General features: G+C 37.7%; 1 protein-coding gene across 1 annotated transcript in view; it reads left to right on the top strand.

Annotated features, from left to right (window-relative positions):
* LOC134529452 (protein still life, isoform SIF type 1-like) overlaps nucleotides 1-21440 on the top strand; it is a 308838-nt gene that overhangs the window by 110907 nt on the left and 176491 nt on the right. The window contains exon 2 of the mRNA XM_063363566.1: nucleotides 16783-16937. Within this exon, the coding sequence (XP_063219636.1) occupies nucleotides 16831-16937 (107 nt within the window). The 5' untranslated portion in view covers nucleotides 16783-16830. The remainder of the gene's footprint in view (nucleotides 1-16782; nucleotides 16938-21440) is intronic.

Here is a 21440-nt window from a genome sequence, read left to right as displayed (position 1 = left end):
GTGTCCAGTGTGTTTGTACTGTGTCCATTGCATGTACTGTGTGTGTAATGAGTGTTCATTGAGTGTTTATTGAGTGTGTACTGTGTATTCATTACATGTCCAGTGTGTATGTGTCCATTACGTGACCTGTGTGTACACTGTCTTTCCAGTGTGTGAACTATGAATTACTGTGTGTGAACTGTGTGTCCATTGCGTGTAAAGTGTGTGTGTGTTAACTGTATCTTCATTGAGTGTGTACTGAGTGTTCATTATGTGTCCAGTGTGTGTACTGTGTGTCCATTCTGTGACCAGTGTTATCTTCTCTTTTGTTGAAAGTAAGTCATTTCGTTAAATGTGCTTCCATTTTTTTAGTATACTTTGTTTATTAAATGTAGTTTTAATTCGTGCATTATAGTAAATTGTTCTTGTTTTGACTAGCAAATATTTTGATCGGTCGCGGGTATATAAGCGCGTCCTAGACGACAAGACTTTCAGTTTTTTACTGGCTACGACGCTGTTAGGATAATCTAGTTTGACTAATCTGATACATAAAAACGTAATAACCTGTTTTTTTTTTTAGATAATTTTGGCATCTTTGCCATCTTTAACACCGAACTTGATGGACCATCGTCTACGGGAACCTTGAAAGCAGTAACGGCGATAGTGATGCAGATCACGTTTGCATTGTCAACGATGGTGAAGCAGATCTCGTTGGCAACGTCGACGACAACCATGAATATCTTGATGTAATCTGTACCATCGACTGCGGAGATCTCGTCAGCGAAGACGCAGATCCCGATGGAATGTGTATCATCGTCACCAACAACAACACTACAGGAGACTTCAACAGGCGTGGTTCCACCAGCGGAAGATACTTTATAGCCTGCAGTGCTGGTTGCAGAGGAAACCTCGATGAATGATGTTTCGCCAGCGAAAGAGATTCAATTGATGGTGATTTGTCAACATATAACAAGCATCAGTTCCATTACTGAGAAAAAATATTTTCGAACAACACTAATGCTCGTCGACACGAGAAAAGAATGTGTTAAGAATCCTCCTCGCAAAATGTTTGGCAGTGAGAAATGCCGTAAGCCGTTTGATAGAAAAGATAATATGAAAACGCACTTGAAGACATGCAGAGGTCTTGTTGCACGGCAGAAAGTATAGGTGTTGCTGCAACAACGATGCATCAATGTGCATAAGAGTACACCGGGAATTGCCACAACTGTAAAAACATCAGCATCTGGTTTGGGTCTGAAAGTTTCATCTTCGTCGACTAGACATCCTTGCGGCTACTGCGATATGTCGTTCGCATTTTCCCATGTTTTACGAAGGCACGATTTAAGTAAATATACGAAGAATCCTTCTCATATGAAGTTTCGCTGTGGTTAGTGTCATGTGTTGTTTACACGTATTGATAGTTTGGGACGACACGCGAAAAACTGTAAAGGTAAATTTCAATAGCCTACTGTGGAACTACCTGTAGAAATTTTGACCCCTCGGTTTAGGTTGGTGATGTGTATGCGTACAAGCACAAAAACAGTTGTTCAGCAACCAATTGCGATAATGCCTGGACATGACACAAACACACGACAGTACTCGGTGCATTACAGGTAAATGATAATTGATTCCACTTGGTGCAATCTGCATTTCGTGGAACGTTGAAAGACTACTATTATCTAAATAAATTTAGTGAGCTGAAATACATTTGTACTTTTCTTGACGATATCAGGCAGAAGATAATCAGATGAAATAGCTTCATACGGACCTTTAAAATATAACTTGTGGTTGGACTGTGCACAAGGCAAACCATATCCGTTTGAGGACAAAGTGAAAAAGTGTGCATTCAAGACAGTGAATACTACCAATTAAAATTCCGACGATGTTAAGCAGTCTGTTAAACACGGTATAAAGAAACTCCGTCGGGAAGTAAAATACTATGTAGTCAAAGGATCTGGCTGGTCTCTGTCTTCAATAAACCGATTGGAGCTAGGAATTAGTCAGTTGAAGCCAATGCAGAACAAAATGTTTATAAGACTGCGAAAGTTAGCAAGGTTACTGTAGTAGAGTAGAAATTATATCATACATTTTTTTTGTTTTATTTTGTTGATTTAATTTATTTAACATGTAATATTTTGGTAATTTTAATTTTCTTTTTGCATTTACCAGTGATTAAAGCTAGGACAGTAATTCATCGAATTAATCAGTAATTTAATAAGTGAATTTTAAACTCATTTTGTAATTTTCCCGTATTTCAAGCTTCATATTTACTTATTTCCAAGATGGTGGTCAATATGTCATCATCGGCTTACTGGAGGCTGGTAGTAGCGAAATTTAAGCCTTTTTTTATGACTTTCCACCATATTTATTGAAATTAGTGTTTTTTTTTACCTAAAATGATTATTTTTTGCATCGATCAAGTATCAAACCAAGGAGAGGAATCAATTGAATGAATCATTATTTTAATAAGTAATTTTAAAAACAGAATTTCAGAATTTATCCCGAATTTATAGGAAAATTATTATGAATTTCCAAGATGGAGCCTAAATGTCAAGATGGTGGGCGCCACAGTAATAAATGATTACTGCACTCTAGTGGGTAAAATTAAAACTAACATGGTGGTAGTGAACTATAGCATACTAAAACAAGATGGCGGCCTCCAGCAGATGGAAACATGATGACGGAAGTGACGGCCTACTAGCTGGCAATATATATACCTTGGCATTAGTAGTGGGAGGTCTGTCGGTCGGTGGCTTCCATGAAGGAAGGATCTGTCACCATTTAAATTTTCCTCTCACCAGATTCGAACTGAGGACTCAATGGTTAAATTGAGTTTTTGAATTAAAAATGTATTATAATTTAATTAATATTTTATATTAATTTAAAATTATTTTTAATTTTTTAAATATTAAACGTATTTAAAAGATGGCGGCCGTGATGTCATGATTTCAGGCCGTAACGAAAATTGCAACGGTGACGACATATTTCAAAATTTTGGCCATAACATCCTTATTGTCAAGGTTATGACCTAAGTGGCTTAGGGTGGCTTGTTTTTAGAACTCTTTAGCCACTTTAGGGCATTTCAAGCCACTGGTATTTTTGAGGACTGAAACGGTAAAATTTCCTCAAAACGGGAATAATTTCCTTAAACTAGGGAAACATTTTTCCACTCAATTTTTGAGAATTTTTTGTGGGAATTATTTTCGCGAAAAACTAGAAATTTTGGCGAAATTTGTACAAATTTTAATTAATTTTGAGTCATTTTTGGCTAATTTTGAAGGTCAATGTCAAATATCAAGTATATTTAAGATGGCCTTTGTGACGTCACAATCTAAGATCGCGGTCGTTACCCGGTCCCTTACAAAATCCCTGGATCTACCAATATATTCTACTGTCAGGGTGTCTGACCACCACGTTAGAGACTTGGATTCTATGATAGTATGGATAATTTATTTTTTCATTATTTATGGATTTCTCATTGAAAACGTGAAAATTCATGTTTATTTATTGAAAATAATAAAGTGTTTTTTCTTTTTTACTACAAACGTTCAATTGCTACGGTGGAGGTAATATGAAATAAGCGAAACGTTGTTATTAAATTCGCAACATAATTTATTTTCAAACATGTACCAAAGTGTGACAATATTTACACATCACTGTCTGTATTTTTACATATTTGGTGCATTTTTTTGCTGGTGACACGTAAAACATATGTTTTGTTCGCACCATGTGCATTGTATGAATGCGACAGTGTTGATTATGATTATTTTTAACAACAGACAGGGGAAGGCAGATTTCGGTAACATTTTGGAATGTGACTCGTGGTTATATCATTTTTGCAACCTACCAAGAATATATAGACATGTTAGTAGCAAACATAGAGCACTCATTGGTGAAGAAATAGCAATGTATTTTGATGGGATCTTCGATAAATTCCAATTTAAAATAACGCACAAGAAAACTATTGCAGCCCGTAAAATTTCATAGGTACTATCGGTCCGTAATGTGGTAAATTATTTTTTTTTTAAATTTATTTTTAATAAATAAATATGAACTTCCTGGCTGTAGGTAAAATTTATGAAAAAGTAAAGTGAAAGTAAGGAATCTATACCAACTAGCACCGAACACGAGTGGCCAGCCTTTCTGCCAGACGCTCTGATCGTTGGCCCACGCTGCCTAAGCGATTATAAGTGCAACGCTACGGAGAATATACGTTTTGCCTTGCTTTTCGACCGGCTATTTCTAGAAAACTATTTATAGTTGGGTTTTTTTCCTGTTCTGGGTAGATCGCTATTCGGAAGTACTTTATTCTCGCAAAGAAGTCAAAATCGGTGACCCGAAATTCGCGCTCTCTCCTTGTAGGTTCACTTACGTCGAATATGAATCCACAAAACTATTCTTGGTATACTAGCAATGAATTCGAAGACTTGTTGAGACTTCTGAAACGAAATACTGTTATATATTCTGCGAGTGTGTTTATCTTAAAAACAGAACTAGAGAGTTTAAATACGGGGTAGTTATTACAAAGAATGCAATTTCTGAGAGTGTGGCTTGTATTGTAACGTCCATCTCAAAAGTCTCGTTGTTGACGATACAAAAAAACCCTTACAATGAGAAATACAACGTGAATACGGTGAACTTGCCTTTTTTTACTCGGCTGCTGGGAAACTCGGTGCGGCAGTATGTGACAAGACGACTAGTAATTCAATTCCCTCTCCACCCCTTGTCCGATTGGATCCCAGTTGTGGTTCTACAATGTCTGGGCAAGAGCCGTATCTCGTGGCGCTCGTCTCAACACAATTACATTACCGCGTTGTTCCATTACCTTTTCTGATTGCGTTTAACGATCGTGAGTGACGGACAACGTCACCACCCCACCTCAGAAACTGGGACTCGGCTGAATTCACAACCTACGTTTGGAGTACGTTCGTAAGTGTAGAAGTACAAAACATTCTTTTTTCATTCTGTTTTTCATACTTACGTAGCGTGCGTACTTACGCAAGATAACAGCTTATATCTCAACTTTTACATGCGTTTTTTATGTAGCAGCTTAATGCTCAACTTTTACATGCGTACCTGATATAGCAGCTCAATTCTCAACTTTCACACGCGTACGGGGGATAGCAGCTCAACTCTCAACTTTTACATGCGTATGTGATGTAGCAGCTCAACTCTCGACTTTTACATGCGTACGTGATATAGCAGCTAAGCTCTCAACTTTCACACGCGTACGTGGGATAGCAACTCAACTCTCAACTTTTACATGCGTATGTGATGTAGCAGCTCAACTCTCAACTTTTACATGCGTACCTGATATAGCAGCTAAACTCTCAACTTTCACACGCGTACGTGGGATAGCAGCTCAACTCTCAACTTTTACATGCGTATGTGATGTAGCAGCTCAACTCTCGACTTTTACATGCGTACGTGATATAGCAGCTAAACTCTCAACTTTCACACGCGTACGTGGGATAGCAACTCAACTCTCAACTTTTACATGCGTATGTGATGTAGCAGCTCAACTCTCAACTTTTACATGCGTACCTGATATAGCAGCTAAACTCTCAACTTTCACACGCGTACGTGGGATAGCAGCTCAACTCTCAACTTTTACATGCGTATGTGATGTAGCAGCTCAACTCTCGACTTTTACATGCGTACCTGATATAGCAGCTAAACTCTTAATATTTACATGCGTACGTGATGTTACATCTCATCTCAACATTCACGTATGTACTTGCAAATATCTCGTTAGCACTTCATCTGTTCATCAGATTGGGTAAGTGAATTCAGAGGCTATTTTCACATATATCTTTGACATTTTTATGTCTTTTGTATACAATGGAATCGAAAGCTAATGTTTAAAATTTAATTCAGCTTCAAAATATTTTGTAAGTTATTTTTTTTATTTCACATTTATTTTATATTTTAAAATTTGTTTGTGCGTTAATATTATGCCATTAATGTAATATAAATAGCACTTAACTTTTGAAATGTTTATATTACGCTATCTTGAATTTTAGTTTAATGCGAAATTACTCTCGTTATTTTAGTTAGAGTTTACCGTACTTTTTTTAATAAATCATCCCATTTAAAAAAATGTATTTTATTTATAGGGTTAAGATTATAAGATATAGGTAAAATATCTGTACTTCTTGGTTAAAACCAATTGTTTGTTAAAGTTAAACACTATGTGATAGTGTTTTCCACAGTTATTTTATCATTGTCTATGGCAAGCGATAAGTGATTTTCAGGTAAAGTTAGGTTACTTGTCTGGGCCAATAAAAACGCGCATACTGTACACCTGAACTTTCAGTATTCGCCTGAAAATAGATATGTCGTGTTAAACACAATTCTTACAAATATTGCAGTAAGAAAATGCTAGATTGTTTTGAGAAAAATCTTTAAACGAAACGTTTTTACGAAATACTGGATTTTATGTTTTACAGCACGGTCGATGAATAGTTAATTCGGACTTCTGCTCATAAATATTCATTCTCTTCCCCGAAGTTAAAGAAAATTCCGTAGAGATATTTACGTGTAAAAGTGAAGAGAGATTTAAATACCAAACCAAATAAAAAAATATTTGAAAGTATAGACTTTCCGGGAAAATTAATCTAAGAAATTTATCTAGGCCTACTTGTGCGGATAGGAGTTAAAACTTGTAGGTGGACAATAGTTCAATAATCTGCTGAAAATTTTTAACAGAAAAACATGTTGCGAACGGAAACCTTCGAACATAAATTAATAGTTGTAACAATTTTATGCACCCAGTACAGTACAAGTGAAAGTTTCTAAATCCCTCGAGCGGATGTGTCACGTGTTTCATGGCTATGTAACTGTGCGGGGAAAAAAAAATGAGTTTGCACATAAAAAAAGTACATCGTCTCGCCTGAGATGATGATGTTTGGGTGAGAGACCTGGCCATTGAATGTACAGTAGACTTCCGATAGTCCGGGAGGCCCGAGATTAGTTGGGTTCAGTTTTCGCATGCGGGGACGTGTTCGCCGCAGTGCTATCGCTGGAGGGAGCCCGAGTGCCGGACGATAGGAGGTCCGCGGAGCCGTCCACGTGGAGACGGCCAGCGGGCCACTGCCGCGGATGCTGCGCCAGAAATCAATGAGCGCGGGCCAGCCCTGCCCTCGGCGCCAGGGAGAGACACGAAGGGGGGCTTCCCTTCTCGCCCGGTATTGATCCTGGGCGCGCCCTGCCGGGCCCTTTACCCTGGGCGCGCCCTGCCTGGCCCTTTACCCCCGGCGCGCCCCGCGTCGCTCCAACAGACCTCGTCGGGACCGACCGCGGAGCTGTTCTGCGAGCCGCCAGCGCGAGCGACCCCGAGCGCCGCCGTGCTGTTTGTTCGCAGAGATGCGGTCCGGCCGCACGCAAAACTCGGTGCCGCAGCTTCATTTCGCTCGATGTTTGCTAAGTAAGTCTGCGCAAGAACCGAGAAAATGTGAAGTCGGACGCTTTATTTACGGGATAAAATTCAGGCCGTGCTTTTGGTACACCGCCTCCGAAGTCTGTAAAAACAGGGCATTTAAAAATCAGCAGCCGCTGGAATGACTGCATTGGCAATGCCGCCACCACAGCTGTCCACAGCGTTCACACATGCAAACGCGCGAATAAGAGAGGCCAGACTTGACGGGCGTGACACCTAACTTTACCACCCATTGATTTCAGTTGCGATCACCTACACCCTCCTTGAAAAAAAAAATAGTAAGGAATGAATTTTTGCAAGAATTTTCTTACGTATTATTTATGTACGGGAACCAACATAAACCTTTAATTTTAGTTTCGATCGCCTAGAAGACGTGCTAAAACAAACGTCTGCAGGTTCACTACAACAAACTAAGTCAAAAACAATTATACAAGTTATGGTTATAGTGCATTCCAAGACTGATGTATTACTTACAAACCACTCAAGATTTATTGAAGTTTGTTTTATCACGAACTGAATGTTCAGAACCACTGAACATTCTTTGGGTAGATTCATTTAATGGTTTCGTTTCTCAACATTTTTGTGACAACAAAAAGAAAGAAACATTTTATCTCGGGTGGTTGAAGGTACGAAAAAATTTGTAATCAGTTGAGTAATGACCGTTGAAGGCTGTTAGAACGAGAGGCGTGTAAGTGAAGAATATAAGTATGCTTTGTTTAGTTAAACGTTAGTTTAAAAATTATTTCTTAGGCAAAGGGAAATTGTGTGATCCCGAAGGGATACATGTGTACGCTAATATTTCTGCCATCAAGTAGCAAGTTTTCGTGAACTTCCAATGTGATGCGTGTTTTTATTTTTGAGAAAACTTGCCTGAAAGCCTCCAAACCATCCCGTGTTCACTCACAACTTTTTGGTTCTGACCGCCTACCACTGGCCGACACTCGGCCTTGGAGCTACAGGGTCGCCCTAAGTGCCGGCGGGGTGGGCCACAACAGCGAGGTGCGTCAAGTTCCTCCGAGCGACGGAGCGCGCTGACGCAGAGCAACCTGCCCGCAACTCTGGCTCATTGATCCGGATTTCACTCCGTGCGAATCCCTTTCTCTCACACTTTCGTCCATTCCTAACACAGCATTTTTTTTATTATTTTAACTAACTTTTTGTACATTTTACATTGTAGTAATACTAAGCTTTAATTATAATATAAGAGTAACTTATATTTATTATGTTAAAACAAAAGGTTTTATTATTTCTTAGCCGTAAAGTATGCTGTCGACGATAGCCCGACTCATCTTTAGATTTCAGTGTGCATTTGAATGGGCATTTACCGTCTCTTTCCAATGCACGATTTGTCCTTTTAGCGCCGTCCTTGTTTCGGTGTGCTATGTTGCCGGATCTACATCAGAGAACACAAACTATTCAGACGCAACTTCGAAATGCAAGGATTTTTTTTTAATGTATGTGAAATATTGTATTTTGTTAAGTAACATTTAGGATGAGAATTTTGGGAATACATTTTACTGTTGTACTTCATCACGAGAATCATTTGATAATATTAATTGTTTACTTATAAGGAGTGTGAATTGAAAGACGTGATCTTGTTTTGAACAGTTTTTCCCAATAATATTTTTGTTTCATTTAAAATTTCAAAAAAACAATTTTTTTTAGCACAGCTCATAATTGTATGTGTGTGTAGCAATGAATTATTATATTTTGTCCGAATGACTACAACTTTGATAACAACTCAAATTAAAATGATAAAATAATAGTTATTATGTTATTTATAAAATAATAATATTAAAATACTTTTGTTGAAAATAATAAAATGAAAATACTTTTTATGAAAAAAAATATTCGCACGACTTATGCGGCATCAATTTTTAATCTGGTAACTTAAAGTATTCACACTGTAAAAATAAACTACCTACTTTGACAACCAAGCAAGTCATTTGCTTTAATAACCAATATTTTCAAATAACTTATAAGTTAGGAAAGTAACTTTTTTTACAGTATAACTAGCTGAATTTACCCGACAAAAATGTTTTGCAGCATTAAACTTACAAATATATATATATTTTTTAATTTTTATGTAATGATTAGAACCGTAATTTACTGGCCGATCAACTGTTGTCGGCTTGACGTTGAGGTTGGGACATCCTGTATATTAATCTAGACAGTATTTATTACCTGCCATTTTTCCTTCGAAACACACATAGCTACAATTCTCAGAAACGCTCGGCGACTCGGGAAATTCCCCGATTCCTGGAGCGAAGACTTCTCATAACACTGCTCCGTCTCCATAAAGGAGCTGTTTTCGCTCCACCACGCCGCGGCTATGTTACGTCCTCCCCCCAAGCGCGATTGTTGTCCCGCCGTTACGTCACCTCTTCGATGCTTCCCCGTGTAAAAAACTTCCTAAGAGCCTTGCGAAACTTCGTCTTTTGCGAAAGCCGTGACACCACTGCTACCTCCAAACCGTCGCTTAACACTTAACACACTGATTGCATTTTATTAGTGTTATAATTTTTATGTAGAAAAATCCCAACATTCATCGTGAAAAGCTTGCAGTGTAATCCGAACTTATATTCGCAAGAACACCAATAGTCATGCTGGAGGTGGCAACTAAGCCCACGAACTCTGATTGATTTAGGAAATACTCTGATTCTGACTCTGAGCTCCCAATGATCCCAACCCGAAGAAAAATACGTCTATACAAATAGCGATCACAACGTCTACCGGAACGCCGAAAAATATTCTTACAACTTGAGACAAGGGTGAAACTCCTCAAGACAGGCAGATTCACACAACTGTTTTGAAATCCAGTGAACTTTATAGGTTGACATGTTTTTAAGCCGAAACCTGGTATACGCCCAAGTTTAAAATATGTTTGTTCTATGTATTACTTGTTATGTGCGTCCAAAATCATCTAAAATTAGTATTTTAATTTGAGACATTTTTTATTAAATTGTTTCCAATGATACCAGTTTGTCGTTTACATTTAATTATCGATATCGACTATTTGCAAAAATGCCACAAATAATAGCACCCCGGGCCATAGCTTGACAGATTTTGAATACGAGTATTATTCATAGCTATAATAGCTGTAGACAAGTTATTCGGTTAATTATTTTTGCAGTTTTAATCGCGCGAAAAAAATATAATATATAGCCTGTTTGATTTTATTATGAATTTTATTTAATTCAGGATTGCGTAACAAAAATTAAAAAAATTAAATAGCCTATCAAATGTTCTCGGCACGTGACGATTTCTAGGATATCCGGTATATAAATGAATATGTATATATATACCTTGATATATAGAGAGGTGTCCCACTTACCCACTAATGTGGCCAAAACCTGTTCGGATTAGCATATTGTCGGATTAGCCTAATGACATCCGTACTGCAACAGCGTGTAGTAAAAATACATATCTATAAGTGTTTACTTGTCACGTTACACAGTATATAGCAATTTTACAAGCACGGAATCACTAGAAATGTTGAGGATTGTGTCAAGACATCAATAATAATTTCGAAAAAAAAAAAATAAATAAATAAATAAACTTTTTTAATTATTGACTTTACCATAACCTCGTTGGGATTAGCCGGGTTCTCGGACTAGCGGGGTTCGAACCAGCGGGTACTCGACTGCGTGAACGGCATCTGGAGAAGATAAGCCGCGAGTCAACTCGCCGGGTTCCGGTGACGGAGACCCACGAGCCCGTTTCTGCAGACGCTCCCGATATCCGCTCGCCGGCGCGCAGAGGAGGGTTGTTATGTCGCGGGGGAAAGGAGGGGGGGGGGCACTCTCGCGCCCTCGGTAATGCAATAACGCACTGGAGGCAGGACGCGCCACCCGCCTCGGACGGTCGGTAGCGTGTGCCAACGAGCCATATCCGCCACAGGCAGGTGTCGGAGACGACCGGAGCGACGTGGCAGTCAGCGCTCTCCTTTAAAATAACCGACGGCAGACAAGAAATTTCCCTTCAATGTTTGTTTCATGGACAAATAGATTAATTTAAATGTAGTTTTCTCAGGTCACGTGTTACTGAAAACCTCCGATTCACCAGCATCGTAAAAATTTTTTTGAACGCTTCTTATTTAAAATTTTAAAAACCCATTCATGCATGGGGTTAAAAAAAAATTAAAATTTTTTAGGTACAATTAATATTAAAATATTAAGATATTATTTTCGAGTCTTGATATTTTCCTGTTTAGTATGTAGCTCTGATTACAAAATAGCAATGCAATGTGTTGTATTGTGTTATGATTCCCGACTACACATATTACAAACTTTAATCCAGACTGAACTCTTAGTGGAAAGAGAAACCCGAGTGAATAATTATCCGAAACACTTAAGATCGTAATGGGATTAAACGAGAAATAACGGCGCCATTTTGGAAGTGTCTAGCGAGAATTTGACTACAAAAACTGTTGAAAATATAAAAAAAAATTTTGGGAAATAGTTTTATTTTAGCAAAACAATATGAAACGGGGAGAAATTAATTACACAATGTAACACTTCTGCATAAGCCATAAAAATTGGTATTGGGTTTAGCTGGGGAAAAAAACCACAACCTCACTTTCATTTTCAGGCTAGGTTCTTTCCAACTGTGCTCTCGTTAACACATTAGTCCAAATCGAAAAATTACCATGAACAAACCGATCAGTTCACGTCCAGTTGGTTGCGCGTTTACACATTTCCAAAATTGGGGTGGTAAAATATTTGACCCTAAAGAAAGTAATTGTGTCTTCGTATTCTGTAACAGAGTTGTTAAAAAATACAGTACTTAAGGCTAGCTTAGAAATAGTAGTATGTAAATGTATTTTCTGGCACAGGGTTCAGAATGTGCATTGTGACGTCAAGGCAGCCATCTTGGATGACCTTGAACTTTGACCTTGACCTTAAAAATTTGCCAAAATTCGCCAAAATTTCCAGTTTTTTTTTTAAATTCCTCCCAAAAATCTCAAAACATTTTAAAAAATAAAGAATTTCTCTTTTCGAGGGAAAATTTCCCATTTTGAGGGGGAAAACGTAATTACTCCCTAAAAATCCCAGCGGCTAGAAATGTCCATATTGAGGCTTAAGCATCCATGTCTACAGTCTCCGATAAGCCTCTGACGTCATCATGGATTATGACATCACCGTTGCAATTTCAGTTATGGCCGCCATCTTGAAAATCTTTAATTATTATCCGATTTTAATGAAAAAAATATTAAAATTTATAAAAATTATTTATTATTCAAATTTTAATAAAAAAATATTTGAAAAACGCACCTACGACATGGAGCTCGGAGACCTCGGTTAGAACACGGTGAGGGCAAAAAATAAAAAAAAATGGAGATCGATCCTTCCTCCATGGAGGCCGCCGGCAGACTGACCTCCCGCTACTTATGCCAAGCTAGTATGACATCACGTCCACCATCTTGTTTTTGTCTGCTGGAGGCCACCATATTGTTTTCGGCTCCTATAGTGTGCCACCATCATTTTAGTTTAATCATGTTAGTATATTTTTTACCCCTTGAAACGGGAACTTTTCCTTCAAAAAGATATTTTTTTTTTCAATTTTTTGAGATTTTTTTGGCGGAATTTTTTTAAAGGACTGGACATTTGGCGAATTTTGGACCAATTTTGGAAAAATTTTGAAGGTCAAGTTCACGGTCAAGGTCATCCAAGATGGCTGACGTGACGTCACAATCAAAGATGGCCGATCCGATTCTCAATCCACACCCTCAACCTGTGCTAGAAAATACATTTACATACTACTAATACGCGTTTTATTTTCCTTGGGTATTGTGGATATTCAAACTTGTGCAAAATAACGTAGTGATTTTATAAGATATTTATATGCCACCCACCTTATGCCGGGAGGCATAGTTAAGGATAGTTCGCAAATCAGTAATTCTTAAACCAATCCAACACTTATTAGGAAGCAGCATAATTACATGCATGATACATCTTTCGCGTTGCTGGACGAATATAGACTCAGAGCTATATATAGGAGAATAATTTGAATTCCAGATCTTTTAGTGCTTTAGAAAGTGTGTTTATAGGTGACATGGGGCACGAACTTACGTCACGAAAGCTACACGTGTGTGTTCGTAAAATATTTCCTGCATATAAGTTACAAGTAATGGTTTTTGGAAGGTTTATTTTTATACCGCATCGTCTCCAGTTTGCTAAACTACGTAAATAATGAATTATGGCAATCCTCATTATCATTGTAAAATGGATGCTGTCGTGCTTCCACTATTGAGGAAATGGGTTTCTGATAGTTTGGCCAGACGGGTTTACAGTAACAAACATAATGCACTGCTTCAGTACATTGAAAAGAGCACAGGGACGCTCTTTGACAGAATTTATTTTTCCTCGTCTCTTTTTTCTAGTTAAAGGTGACTAAGGATTTAAGCGCTTGATTTACACAGAGGAAAGACGGAAGTTAGTACATTGCATTTAGGACAATGAAAGTATACGAACTGAGCTTGTGAGGTTAGCTATTTTAAAGTACTTCGTAAAGTATAGGAAGTATAGGAAGAATATATTAAAAAGCTTTATTTTTTATGTCCCAGCCAGTAACTCAAGATAATTGCGAATGTAAACATGCAACGGCCTGCACGGTGTGATTTGGATTCCCGTTAGTTTATTTTTTCTTTCAAAATAATTTCGAAGGTCTGTCGCCGATCGTGTTTATGTGGGGAATTATATGTATTAAGGTTAGGTATGGTTTAATGCATAGCGGGTTAATGCGACGAGAATCTCATGATTACGGTAGGATCTGAGTTACCTGGAAACTGGCTCCAAACTCATGATTAATTATATCCATTCTGGGGTTGGGTTGGACCCCTACCATTGCCACATAAGTGTAATGCGTTGGCGATCAACGTGACTGACCTTCGATATTTGATTATACGCACACTACTAAACTAACCGAATAAAGAAAATAGAACGGGTAAACATTTTTTTTCCGTAAATATTTAGTTTCATAAAATATACGTACAAATGTCATAAAATTGGTTGACTGGGAACAAGATTTGACAATTTTTTTACAATTTTTGTTTTAAAATGTTAGCCTGGAAGCTTTCTGCTACAATCGTATCAATTTTTTGTTGATTTCTTTACAGACACGCAAATTGTTCACTGGGAAATGCAAATTACATTCCAATCATTGAAACACTTCAGGATGACATTAAACATATAAAATTCAGCAGAACTCCTATTAGTGTGTACAGAACTTAGAAAGAAAATGTTCTTTTAATTTTAAGATCGCACACCTGCATGGTAAATAACAACGTTAATGGTCTTATTTGTGATGAATGTTTTTCCACGAGTGTAGGAAATAATTAAAAAACTTTAAGATAAACAACTTTCACTCCATTTGATTATAATCTTGCACATCATCAGATATTCAGATCGACCCTTGTTCGATTCTCGGTGGGGTCGAACTCAGTTTTACCAAAAGTGGGAAACGTGGCGGTCCTTACCGTGAGCGGGTGGGAGTTGTGTGTGTGTGTATATATATATATATATATATATATATATATATATATATATATATATAGCCGGTCCGAAGCTTCAGGCTGAGGAGCCGCGGAGCCGACCACCATCTTGGATTGTGACGTCATCTCCGCCATATTGCAGCTGCCATATTGGATTTGATCTTGAACTTTGACCTTGACCACTCTTATTTGATTCCCAACCGGTTCAAATCTGGATATTTTACTCGTGGGAAATGTGACGGACGTTGCCGTGTGCTGGTGCTCGGAGTTCTGCCTTTTCCCACACCTACCTAACACTTCTTATCTAATCACTTTCCACTGTCTTTAATGATCCCGAAACAAATGGGATATTAAGCCCTGTTTATTCTTTCACTCCGATCTTGATTGAACTCGGGGTGGACTAAAGAAACCCTAAACACACTCGACAATACCGGAAAGGAACTGGAGTGAGTTAATCCAGTTGAGTTGTAAAAGTATGCTGGAGTGAAGTGTTCTAATTGGAAATGCACCCTAAACATTCACGATCGTGTTGGGAGCTTAACAAAATCTTAAGTGCCAGTAAAACAAAATCGAGAAAAAATATCTAAATGAACGTTAGAAAGCGGTTAACGAGATCGTTTAAAGCTTGGAAAATTTATAAATAACTTTAAACATTTTTCACTCGCCATTGCGAACAAAACATTAGCATGTATCAAATTTTCAGTCCAATTTTCGCTTCAACCGAATTCTTGTTCACAATTCAGTCCACATAAAAACTTACCATTAGTGCACCTTTAAGTCTATATTCACTCACAGTTTAATCTATTACAAATATTTTAAACCAAACAAACATAATGACAAGGCATATTCGGCCCCACATTTTATATAATTTTTATTTATTGTAACGAATCAGACTTCTCGTAACGGGCCCTGAGTCATTTAAGAACGACACATAGTAACAAACCATCAACTATATAGTTGATGATTTTGCTTGTAATCACGCTCTGGTTTTCTGTCACAGCTTACTAACTGGGATTCGGCTTGAACTCGTCAATTAAATTAACGGAATTACATGACCACGGCTTGAAAAAATCTTGAAGTTAAATTTTCTCCTTTTTCATATCATGAACGCACACGTTACTCATTCAATTAGAGAGAAAAAAAATTCTATTTCGCCCTATATTCATATTAAAAGATTGTCGATTTGGTAATTATGGGGTCACAGCTAATCAAAACTAAGAATTAAATTCTTTTTATTTAGGAGTTATTTCGCAATGGAAATTTGAAGAAATTTGTGGTCTTTATGGATAACATCCAAAAAAAATTCTTTTACATCTACAATATATATTATATATTTACAAATGCTAAAATATACTTTATTTTGATAATATACATTTGAAATAAAATGGATGTAATCATATGAGTAACATCTAATGATGTAATGATGTCTTAGTTAAAAAAGAGGCCCATAAAATATACTAAAATTATTAATCATAATTACACTTAATTTTTGTCACTAAAAATATTTTTTTGACAAATGCGATTTTTATAAATTTATAAATAAATTCTGATATTCTACTAAAATTAGTTTAGTTGTCAATTTTTCCATTTTCAGCTAAAACCTGCTTAGCGTAGGTGATAAAGCATGTCTTGAGGTTATTCGTTTTTCTCTACAATGTGTTAACTATTCAATAAATTTTATCTGCCTAAATAAACTGTTGCCAATATTGTAGTTTCAAGGCTAAAATTAATTTAATTAGGAGTTGTATACCTCGACGACGAAGTACAATTCATCCTCAAAGAAACCCCTTTAACAAGTTTTAGATTGACTTTGGTATTCGAATGAACTGTTGAATGCATGTTGACAAGGTGAATGTGATCTATCTGCTTCCAGATGCCGCAGGAAGGGGAAACGTGGTGACATCTCCCAGCAGGCACCGCCATGGGTAACAAACTCAGCTGCTCGTGTGCCCCTCTCATCCGCAAGGCGTACCGATACGAAGACTCTCCGTGGCAGACTTCCCGCCGCAGAGACGGCCATTTGCTGAGGTGAGGCGCCATGTTCCTGAAACCATGGACGAGTTGTCGTGTAGACTGATTACTGCCTTCTGCGCAGGACGCCAAATATAGCTTGCGGTCTGCCAACATAGCTGTTCAAACCAGATAAAGTAAGCAATTGCATTCGTGTTTGTCTAAAATATTATACATTATTTAAAATAAGTTGTAATATGACGTTGAATTTCTATATTTTAATAAAGTAATCACGAAAAATCAAAAAAAGGTTTACATTGAAACTTGAATGTAAAAAACAAAGTTATTTGAGATTTTATAACCTCAAAATTGTGCCAAATGCATCTGTCATGACCACGGTCATATAGATAGGTCTGGCAACATACCTTTATTCTCCGTCGGCTTAGTGAAGCTCGCGGCGGCCGGCTAACTAACGGCGCTAGTAGTAGTTGAACCCATAATTAACATTGTGATAAATGAGGGTTTCGTATAAAATATGATATTATTCCTAATTCCATCACAAATTTTGAAAGGTTTTTCCCAGATTACTATTTTTTTCATTTGATTGGGTGCTTTGTAAATGCCTAATCTGTACCAGTGCCCTAAATTATTTTCCGAATTTGTTAGTTAAGTTGAAGTGATTTTTCAGGATTATGTTTTAAAGTATTGTCAAGTCATGGGCGTGGCAAGTGGTCAAGCGCAAGGTCTGGCAATCTGCCGGCTCGGGTTCGATACCCACTGGTACTGTTAATGTATCACAATACTAAACTATTAATCATAGACTTTAAATATGTATAAACAGTTAAATTACATAACTGTGCGAGGTTTTGAATAAAATCACAAACCACGTTCTGCCTTAAATTCAATTCAAAACTGTATCATTTAAAACAATTACTTTTTTTAATATATTAACTAATTTACAGAAAACTTTATTATATTGAATATATTATTTTTAAGTATAGAAATTTAACTTTTAAAGTATATTTTCTTAATTTCTGTAATTAATAGTTTAATATTGTGAAAAATAAAAAAATTTGAATGTAAAAAAAAACAGTGCAAGTGGGTATCGAATCCGAGCCGGCTGATTGCCATGCCATGCGTTTGACCACTTTTTCCCCCAGCTTTTTTTATTTTATTTTAGAGACAAAATACATTATATTACATATATAAATTGTGATCATGACTATTGAATTATTGGTCCTATCTAAAAAGTACTCCAGTGCAATGATACATCTAAAAAACCATTCCTAAAACCCAAATAAGGCGTGCCCATAACTTTGTTTGAGGGTGCCGCTTTGAATTAGTTCCTATCGCTCAAGTCGGAGATGTTGCAAGAAGTCCTGTGTCTCCGGCGCACTGTAGCATAGAGCGTGTACTGCAGGGCTTGAGTGAGGAGCCACACAACTCCGCGCTGGCGCACACGCGGAAACAACCTGAATCGAATATTCACAATATCATCTGGTAGGTCGACGACTGGAACTGTCATAATCGTAACAATGCGGAGTTTTACCCAGCACCACAATGTTCTGGCATTTTTACATGTTATTACCATGTGGTACGCGATGTATATGTCCCCACACCGGTGACGAATATCCGTAATCTAAAGATGTATCTTCTTTCTCTTGTATATCGCTGGGATAATGTCGTTGAAGAATTCATAAGCAGTTGACCGCAGGTGTGAAGGTAATGCCGGATCGGACTGTTCCGTCCATAACTGTACCCAGTTAACATTTATGTGCAGCACTCGCTTTGACGGTATTAAATATGTCTTCCTTTAGAGCGTTTTGTAGATGCGGCTTAGTGAACATGTTTGCTTTCGGGAAGTTCCTGAATGATTGCGTGTACGGTCTGGTATGCCGTTCAATTTTCAGCTGGGAGGCCAATAGTTTCATTTGTTAGTCTTTTCGTAAAAGGGCCTTAATTATATTGACAGTAAATAGTGCAGTCACCTTATTTTGGATGTCAATTAGTCCTAGCACACCAGCACTTGTAGGAAAGTAAAGTTTTGTGCTGGCGGTGTGGAACATATGTGACTTCCATAGAAACCGTTCGACATGCATGGTTTAGACGCGCTTGTAGGCTTTGTGGTAGTGGTGCGCTAGATACCAAACGTTTTGACAGAATGAAGGTATTAATAACGTGAACTCGTTGGAATAAGTCTAGCTTCCTTGTACTCTATTCTATAATGCGTCCTTGGCATGTTGCTATTGTGTGTTCCCAGTTATCGTGTATTGTTGGGTTGATAGTGCTCTTGAAGATAACCCCGAATATTTTAATTTGCTCCACCGTACGGAAAGTCTGAGAGGTATGATCATCACTTTCGTCACTATAAAAATGGAAAATCGCACTCTTTTGATTTTTGATTCGCATATTTGTGACGGCCTGAAATTTGGCGACGCAGTTCAGAATAACTTGTATATCTCTGGTTGCACACACCGCGTATGCTTGTCACCACTAATCGGCCACACATAAGGTGCATGGTGTGTGGCTCGTCATATAGTTTCCTTCAAATGGGCTCTAGTCCAATAGCAAACAAGATCAAGGATTGCGGACATCCTTGCCAGACAAATTGGTTATTTTCAATAGGAGAAGTGCAAAACCCATTTAATTTGTTTACGTAACCTAGCTCCCATAAATTTCATTTTCATCAAGTTAATTACAACTTACGGAATATCCATATCATGCATAAGTAACTTTCAACACAAACTCGTGGATTATTATGTAAAATGCTTTATCAAAGTCTAAATGCATAACGGCCGTGTTTGTTTTTCCAGTTATCGCGATTATCTGCTCGTCCCGGAGCGCACTGAGGCTATGTAGAATTGTGCGGCCGGGTATCGCACAGTTTTGACCTGGCCCAATTACACTAGCCATGACCCTCCGAAGACGTTTGGCGAGTACACGCACGATGATCTTGTAGTCCGTCGCTAACAAAGTTATCGGTCTATAGTCTGTTATTTTAGCTGAGGTTCACGTCTTTCGCATTAACACAGTAAGAAATTATTTTTGTGAAACTCTCAATTCTTTAATTTGCAGAACCCAACGTACCATGTCACAAAGGTCATTAGCAATAATGTCACAATACTGGACGTAGAGTTCATATCCAAAACCATCGGTCCCTGGTGATTTCCTAAGAGGTAGTTTTTTTACTATTCCCGCAATTTATATGTTTGTTACCGGTAGTGTCAGGTGTTGCTGCTGTCGTGACTGAAACGCATTCCGAATTGTCGTAAAGCTTGGGGAATAAGTTGACTTTGTGTATCTTCCTTTTTGTACATATTTGAATAGTGGTTATGCAAAGCTTTCGCAATTGTGTGTTTGTCTTCATGAATATTTCCATCAGTGTCACACATTTTCGTTATGAGAAACTGACGGTGCCTGTGTTGTTTTTTAATATTCAAATCAAGACTCAGTTTCTCGCGTTCGCCGATTGTCAGATCACGCAAAAGTATTTCCCCGTAACTTGAGTTCTGACACTGCATATTCATTATTTTCCGCTTCACTTTTCGCATTGAATCGAATACCTCGTGTCCTTGAACTACTTTTTCCTGCATCTCATTTAACATTTTCTCATGAAAACAAAGAGTCTTACGATTTTTCTCCGCTATATTTGTCGCGTGGATCTGAAAGGAACGTCGCATGTTTGGCTTGATGCAGTGTTACCACCACAACCCGATGTTTGCGTATCTATTCTGCCAGTTTTGTCATGTGTCGCATCTTCTCCAGAAGTCATCTTTAATTCCAGAGTCATACAAAAGGTTCATATTTAAGTTCCAAAATCCTTTCCCTCTGTTTACAGACCAATTTTAATACTTTAAATCCATGTGGTGATAACTTATATACATGGGAAGTACACAATATGAAACTACGTCTTATTTATGACTTTCCCTTACGTAAAACCTGTCAAGCCTTGTCCCACTGTTTGTGGTAGCAAATGTAAAGTGTAGTGAGTTGTTGTGCAAGACAGTGATGACGTCTTCTAGATGTAGTTTTCGAACTAAATTTTCCAGCGGAATATTAACAGGTTAAACTCCGCTGACGTGATCTTGGTAGTCCATAATGCAATTGAAGTTCCCTCCGAGCACAAGACATTGATTAGCACATTGCAGGAACGTAACAATGTCGGCGTTCTACAATGAATCCCGTTCCTGCCTTCCTTGCGACCCTGAGGGAGCATAAATGTTTATAATTCTGAGGTCCCGTTAATCTCCAGACATTATACGGTCGTTAAGATGATGGTGTAGGTTTTCCAGTTCTAAATCCGGTCTCGTAACATTTGCAGTCCCCCCTGCATTTTAACGAATATTTGCATACACATTATATTTATATATATATGTATTTACTCTTTCTGGTACGATTTATTGAATGAGCAAAATGTCGATCGCATTCTGGTTCATAATTCTTTCTAATTCGGATACTTTCACGCTCGTTGACACTCTGCATTAGTTAAGTGTTGCTATAGTATGAGCTGATATTATAATACTAGTTTATTTTATTTTTCTTACTACTTTTTTCGATTTTTCACTGCAGTAATGGCCCGTT

The sequence above is a fragment of the Bacillus rossius genome, chromosome 2, assembly GCF_032445375.1.
Source record: "Bacillus rossius redtenbacheri isolate Brsri chromosome 2, Brsri_v3, whole genome shotgun sequence".
Taxonomy (NCBI): domain Eukaryota; kingdom Metazoa; phylum Arthropoda; class Insecta; order Phasmatodea; family Bacillidae; genus Bacillus; species Bacillus rossius.
Note: the sequence above shows the minus strand (reverse complement) of the source record. Positions and strands in the feature narration are given on the sequence as shown.